The sequence below is a fragment of the Pseudophryne corroboree genome, chromosome 8 (assembly GCF_028390025.1).
Source record: "Pseudophryne corroboree isolate aPseCor3 chromosome 8, aPseCor3.hap2, whole genome shotgun sequence".
Taxonomy (NCBI): domain Eukaryota; kingdom Metazoa; phylum Chordata; class Amphibia; order Anura; family Myobatrachidae; genus Pseudophryne; species Pseudophryne corroboree.
In genome coordinates, this window is record NC_086451.1 from 25261843 (window position 1) to 25269231 (window position 7389).

General features: G+C 52.7%; 1 protein-coding gene across 6 annotated transcripts in view; it reads left to right on the forward strand.

Moving 5' to 3' along the window:
- Positions 1 to 3983, forward strand: part of OTUD5 (OTU deubiquitinase 5) — a 58363-nt gene extending 54380 nt beyond the window's left edge. For 2 of the 6 annotated variants that reach the window (XM_063936086.1, XM_063936087.1), the window contains exons 7-9: positions 1596 to 1797; positions 3119 to 3232; positions 3314 to 3983. In XM_063936086.1, coding sequence (XP_063792156.1) covers positions 1596 to 1797; positions 3119 to 3232; positions 3314 to 3435 — 438 coding nt within the window. In that variant the 3' untranslated portion in view covers positions 3436 to 3983. The other 4 variants (XM_063936088.1, XM_063936091.1, XM_063936090.1 and 1 more) reach the window with 4 other exon arrangements.
- Positions 3984 to 7389: the final 3406 nt, after the last annotated feature.

A 7389-nucleotide genomic window follows, 5' to 3' on the forward strand; every position in this document is an offset into this window, starting at 1 on the left:
CGCCCTCCCTCTTCTAGTGTCCCACACCGCCCTCCCTCTTCTAGTGTCCCACACCGCCCTCCCTCTTCTAGTGTCCCACACCGCCCTCCCTCTTCTAGTGTCCCACACCGCCCTCCCTCTTCTAGTGTCCCACACCGCCCTCCCTCTTCTAGTGTCCCTCACCCCCCTCCCTCTTTTGCTGTCCCTCACCCCCCTCCCTCTTTTGCTGTCCCTCACCCCCCTCCCTCTTTCGCTGTCCCTCACCCCCCTCCCTCTTTTGCTGTCCCTCACCCCCCTCCCTCTTTTGCTGTCCCTCACCCCCCTCCCTCTTCTGGTGTCCCTCACCGCCCTCCCTCTTTTGCTGTCCCTCACCCCCCTCCCTCTTTTGCTGTCCCTCACCCCCCTCCCTCTTTTGCTGTCCCTCACCCCCCTCCCTCTTCTGGTGTCCCTCACCCCCCTCCCTCTTCTGCTGTCCCTCACCGCCCTCCCTCTTTTGCTGTCCCTCAGCGCCCTCCCTCTTTTGCTGTCCCTCACCCCCCTCCCTCTTTTGCTGTCCCTCACCCCCCTCCCTCTTTTGCTGTCCCTCACCCCCCTCCCTCTTTTGCTGTCCCTCACCCCCCTCCCTCTTTTGCTGTCCCTCACCCCCCTCCCTCTTTTGCTGTCCCTCACCCCCCTCCCTCTTTTGCTGTCCCTCACCCCCCTCCCTCTTTAGGTGTCCCTCACCGCCCTCCCTCTTCTGCTGTCCCTCACCGCCCTCCCTCTTCTAGTGTCCCACACCGCCCTCCCTCTTCTAGTGTCCCACACCGCCCTCCCTCTTCTAGTGTCCCACACCGCCCTCCCTCTTCTAGTGTCCCACACCGCCCTCCCTCTTCTAGTGTCCCACACCGCCCTCCCTCTTCTAGTGTCCCTCACCCCCCTCCCTCTTCTAGTGTCCCTCACCCCCCTCCCTCTTCTAGTGTCCCTCACCCCCCTCCCTCTTTTGCTGTCCCTCACCCCCCTCCCTCTTTTGCTGTCCCTCACCCCCCTCCCTCTTTTGCTGTCCCTCACCCCCCTCCCTCTTTTGCTGTCCCTCACCGCCCTCCCTCTTTTGCTGTCCCTCACCGCCCTCCCTCTTTTGCTGTCCCTCACCGCCCTCCCTCTTTTGCTGTCCCTCACCGCCCTCCCTCTTTTGCTGTCCCTCACCGCCCTCCCTCTTTTGCTGTCCCTCACCGCCCTCCCTCTTTTGCTGTCCCTCACCGCCCTCCCTCTTTTGCTGTCCCTCACCGCCCTCCCTCTTTTGCTGTCCCTCACCCCCCTCCCTCTTTTGCTGTCCTTCACCCCCCTCCCTCTTTTGCTGTCCCTCACCGCCCTCCCTCTTTTGCTGTCCCTCACCGCCCTCCCTCTTTTGCTGTCCCTCACCGCCCTCCCTCTTTTGCTGTCCCTCACCGCCCTCCCTCTTTTGCTGTCCCTCACCGCCCTCCCTCTTTTGCTGTCCCTCACCGCCCTCCTCTTCTGATATTGGTCTCCCCCTCTCTCTGTCTCCTGACTCCTCATGTTTCTGGTGGTCTCTGATTCACGTGTATCCATCCCATGTTCCAGGATTTAAACTGTTCTATTCCCTCTCTTCCCACTCACAGCCACGCAAGGCCACCGCCACCTGCAGTTCCGCAACAGCAGCCGCGTCCAGTGGGCCAGAGGAGTGGAGCAGCCGCTCACCGAGACAGCGCAGCGCCGTGGCCTCCCCCGAGCACCCCGAAATTCACGGAGAGCAAACAGCGAAACCGTCTTCCCCAGGGACCACTCTAGTTTTAGCTAAACCCCCCTCACCATGTGCGCCGGGTAACTGTTTTACATTTGTTATTATAGTATCCTCTGTCCTAGGCGCCCACCACTCTGTGTGTAGTGCAGAACTCTCAGATGTTACTACTAAGGTTCCATCCACATCTATTGTGTGTATTCCATTTACTGGTGTAGTTTGAACGATTGATCATCTGTTTTTAGTGGGTCACCATGAACCTCATATTCATGAATTTGTGGGCAAGGGTCCTGCACTCCTGTTTAGCCTGTTGAAATATCTTTAATAAATGAGTCTTTTTGGGTGGGGGGGTTCACCCATCGAAACTGATGATCACCTCAGTGCAAAGATGTAATACACATATCCTCATATGTTAAGGGTGAGGTTTGCAAACACATGAAAACATCCTTTAAGTCCTATCCAATTGCTTCTAACCAGGTTTCCCATTGTGTGTGTGTGTGTGTGTGTGTGTGTGTGTGTGTGTGTGTGTGTGTGTGTGTGTGTGTGTGTGTGTGTGGCAATCTCTACATAGGCAGCCATTGCAGAGTCCATCTCTGGTGCCTCCGTACCTCATTTAGCAAGTGCACTGAATGCAGCCTTTAAAATGCTTTTGGACCTTGATAGTCCGCCCATCTCCCATGAAGATGAGCGCCTGCTCCCGGGTGATGCCACTGCCAACTAGAAGTGTACCTAGGTTTTTGCCCAAATTTGAAACAAATCATAGCGCGCACATTTCCAACCTTCCAGCACTTCCTAACAGCCTATCATTATATCAGATTTTTAGTCCTGATCCATTGATTTCTGAATGAAGGGAAGCGGCAGCACGCCCTTGTTCCCGACCATCTCCGATAGGCCGCTGCGCACATTCCAGCTGGCTCAGCGGAATTGTAATCTGAACTGCGCAAATCAAAGTGCATGAGTGGGCGTTATGCACTGTGATTCCGCAGACTGCAGATCGGAAGTGTGGCTTTCAGATGGTTAAATGCACAATAACTACAAAACATTTCTTTAGGTATACATCGGGCACTGCGTTTCTCAGGAAGCTAAACGGAGCCTTTTGTGCGCAGCCGTCTGATATTTCTGGGCCTAGTCACACCCCCAGTGATGTCATAGGCTCCCCCGCAGCATGTCCGCACCCCCTCTGTTGTGTTGTCAGAGAACACAGGACAAGAAAAGTGGTCCGTGACAAAAACAATGGCTCTCCGCTTGCAGGGTTTAATAACACTGTGTAACAATGCTATAGTTCTAGCTTCATTGCTTGTTATGTACATGAGAGAACTAATACAAATGTGGGCTTGTATTCCTTTGGGCATTGGTCTCTGGAACTTAGGGCACATGAGCTCATGAGGTCTGTTTGCTGCCTAGGCCCCAGCAACCAGCCATGTTCCGGAGCCGACCGAGCCACTTCCCCCCTTGTGTCTTTGTACCCGGCCCTGGAGTGCAGAGCAATCATGCAGCACATGTCTCCCACGGCATTTGGTGAGTGCGCTGCCTCAGAAGAGTGTGGCTGTAGCTGTGGTGGGCCGCGCCCTAATCCTGGCTTCTCTCTGTCCTCCTCAGGTTTGAAGGATTGGGACGACGACGAGATCCTGGCCTCCGTCTTAGCTGTGTCACAACAGGAGTACTTGGACACGGTGAAGAAAAGCGCCCTGCGCAGGGATCCTTCCCCCGACCACAGCTGATATCCAGCTCCTCCGATTCTCCCGCGTCCGACCCGTCTCTGCTTGCCTCTCTCTCTCTCCACTCCCGCCCCTTCCTCCGTCCCGCCAGTTTTTATCATGCTCACCCCGTGATCGCCACATGAATGATGCTCTCTCTTCTGTAAATGTACCTTTCCTACTAGCCCACGGACTTGTATAGCTGCATGTTACAGAGGATGCCGACGGGCCAACGCCCCCCCTTCCCAACAGCCCCCTACTTCCAGACTTTCTGCTATCCAAGCCTGCAGCTGGACTGGACTACTGCCCGCCTGGCTCCTGCAGGGGGCGCCCTGACTTTGCGTTCCCACCTTTTAGATAGTTTTGGATGGGTGTGCAGCGGGGAGAAGGACTCAGCCGGTGGAGCTCTCTCCACTTTTGTATCTTCCTCAGATTGTTTTTTTTTTTTTTGTTCTTTTTTTTTTTTTTTTTGGTTTGTATCTTATCAAGAGGACGTTCCAGTCACCTAGGAATAACTTTTTCTTATTAAGAAAGGAAAAAAAAAATGAGAAAAAAATCTTATACAGAAGAAATGAGGTGTGGCGTTGATTTCTGTGATGGTTGTTGAAAGTCTTACGTCGTTTGCAAAAGTGTAAGCCAGTTAATTGGGAATCACTGATGTAGGTGATTGGCTCCCAGGTAACTGATGATCTGCAATCTCCTATATAATAGCCCAGATCTGTCAGTCTGTGACTGTGTGGATAACGCTGGGCGTGGCTAGGAGCTCTCATTGGGTTAGCAGCAGGTCTATCACACCCAGTCCACAGCTAATTGGGTGAGAAACGCCCTTCCACACAGGTTACATCCAATGGGAGGCTCTGCCCTTTGGCTGCTGTGTTCCCAGAGCAGGATTAACAATGGGGCTGATGGAGCTGCAGCTCCAGGTCCACACCCCAAATAGTCCCCCTGCATCTGCAGCAACACACCCTCCAACACTTTACACATAAACATTGATACACATTTGAAAAGGGGGCGTGGCCACGGGTACAGACATGTGGCCACGCCCCTTTTCCTATACTTTCAATGGGAGCTTGGAGAGTCAAAAAACGGTGCAGACCATAAAAAAAAGGTGCAGCTGGAGGGTATGCCCCTGTATCTGCAGCAAGTCTCTGTGCTGTAGATAGGGGAAAACAAATAATTTTACTGCAGCGTCCTATGGGGGTCATTCCAAGCTGATCACTCGCTGCAGTTCATCGCAGCGATCAGGTCAGAACTGCACCGGCGCCGCAGTGCGCCGGCACATGGCTGACAGCCAACAGCTGTCGTTGCCTAGCGATCACCTCTGCCTGCTTAACAGGCAGAAGCGGTCGCTGGGCGGGAGGGGGTGGCATGGCGGCGTCTGCTCGCCATTTTGTGACCATGGTCCACCCAACGCAAGCGTGACTGGACCCCGAGGTAGTCAGGCCGCAGCGGCTTTGTTCAGTCACACGCAGCCTCTGCGACCCGGGCAGCGACGAGTAACTACCAGCCAGCCGCAGGAGCCCATATCCTCAGAGGCCCCGACTCGGCAACACAGCACCTACTAGGTGATTCACCAGGCCCTGCGTGCGCTGTTCACGCCGTTGCAAGGGGCTACGACCCCTTAACCATTGCACGCCCTTTGTCCGTGCAATATTTAACCACTCACAATTATGATTGGAGGTAACACTCCATATAATAAAAATATTGCATGCCACAATGGTGTGCAAGGGTTAAGGGGGCGTAGCCCCTCACGACGGAGTGAAGAGCGCCCGTAGGGTGCGATGAATCACCTAGTGTTCTATATCATACTTGCCTATATTTGGGACTACAGGCATTGCTGCACAGCTGGGGGCGGGGCCATCAGGACACAGTTCAGAGTGAGTTGTAACATAAAACTCATGCCCCGCCCACCAGAGTAGTGGGCGGGAACTGTGTGGTTGCCCTGCTCTCCTGCAGGGGTCTCACAGACATTGGGGGTTATCCTATTAACGCTGATGCTTTTGGCCCCCAAAAATGGGCAGGTAGCGTTATAGATGACCGATGGTCATTATCGGGCTATCCAGTAACTGTCCGTTATTTTGGGGCGAAAAAGGTCACGTGTTTGGGCGATAACGCATGGGATACGGGATAAGTTGTCTAACCCATGTGTTATTACGGATCCGCGGGCTGCTTATTGCGGGCACACAAAGCATAATCCCCAGTAAGTGCTGGCATCGGGGGGTCAGGACGCCAGCGTCAGGGCAAATTGGAAATTTGTGTCTTAAATCGAAGTGTAAGATTTGCCCACAAAGTAGACGCATTTTTCTGGCGAGGCGGCCATATTGCGAATTGCGTGCAGCTGGGTTAGGGTAGTACATGCACCCGCTTTACAAAGGTTGTCTCACTTCGCTCGCACACGTGTCAGGCCAGGTTACTATTCCCAATCGTCCACGTGGATAGTAAATCGAGCAAATTTTGGAAAAACATGAGAGAAAAAAACTTGTGTGCCGACGATTGTCATGTCGATCTTTTGTACCTGTTGGCCTGATAATGCATGTCGACCTAGACATTGGAACCCATGGACAATATAGTCAGTCCCTCTAAATCTCTGCAGTCTTTTTTGATAATAAAACAATTACAACCCGATGCAAATGCAAACAAAGTACTAAGTAAGGGCCTAATTCAGACCTGATAGCAGCAGCAAATTTCTTAGCAGTTGGGCAAAACCATGTGCACTGCAGGTGGGGCAGATGTAACATGTGCAGAGAGAGTTAGATTTGGGTGGGGTGTATTCAAACTGAAATCTAAATTGCAGTGTAAAAATAAAGCAGCCAGTATTTACCCTGCACAGAAACAATATAACCCACCCAAATCTAACTCTCTGCACATGTTAAATCTGCCCCCCCACCCCTCCCCCACACTGCACATGGTTTTGCCCAACTGCTAACAAATTCGCTGCTACGATCAGGTCTGAATAAGGCCCTCAGATCAGATTGTGCAAACATCCGCTGTCTTCCCAATCCAAAGATCAAAATAAACTCATCTGTGCTGCGGCCAGTGTACAGATATCAGTGTAGTAATGCGAATAGATAGCAGCAGCCACAGTAATGGTATAAGCAGGAGGGACTTGGCCAACCACAAGCTCCTGCTTTACATTGGGTTCCTTAATTTGAGTTTGTCGTGTCTAGTATTACACACTGGTGGTCATTCCGAGTTGATCGCTCGCTAGCAGTTTTTAACAGCCGTGCAAACGCTATGCCGCCTCCCACTGGGAGTGTATCTTAGCTTCGCAGAAGTGCGAACGAAAGGATCGCAGAGCGGCTTCAAAAAAATGTTGTGCAGTTTCAGAGTAGCTTCAGACCTACTCAGCGCTTGCGATCACTACAGACTGTTCTGTTTTGACGTCACGAACACGCCCTGCGTTTTTCCTGGCACGCCTGCGTTTTTTCGAACACTCCCTGAAAACGGTCAGTTGACACCCAGAAACGCCCTCTTCCTGTCAATCACTCTGCGGCCAGCAGTGCGACTGAAAAGCTTCGCTAGACCTTGTGTGAAACTGCATCGTTCGTTGTAATAGTACGTTGCGCGTGCGCATTGCGCTGCATGCGCATAAGTTCCTTTTTTGCCTCATCGCTGCACAGCGACTGAAAACAGCTAGCGATCAACTCAGAATGACCCCCATAGGCCCTGACTGCATGATAATGTAGAGGACTAGCACATTATATAGTGTCTCGCGGAGGTTGTGGTGAAAACTGATGGCACCTAGAGGAGGAGCCACAGAGTTGGCAGAAAGGTATTTGCGCATGATGAGAAGTTGCAGGTGATTGGATGGAAGGTTCCTGGTCTAGGGAAAGATTCCAGTATGGAATTACTGCCGCTGTAGCTCTGGCTTGCTGGCTCTTGCAGCACTACACGACCCAGCCTGCAAATAGCTAGCAAGCCACAGATAAATCAGGTACTGGAGCCCAATGACGGCAGGCCCATGTTGTAGTATTCGTG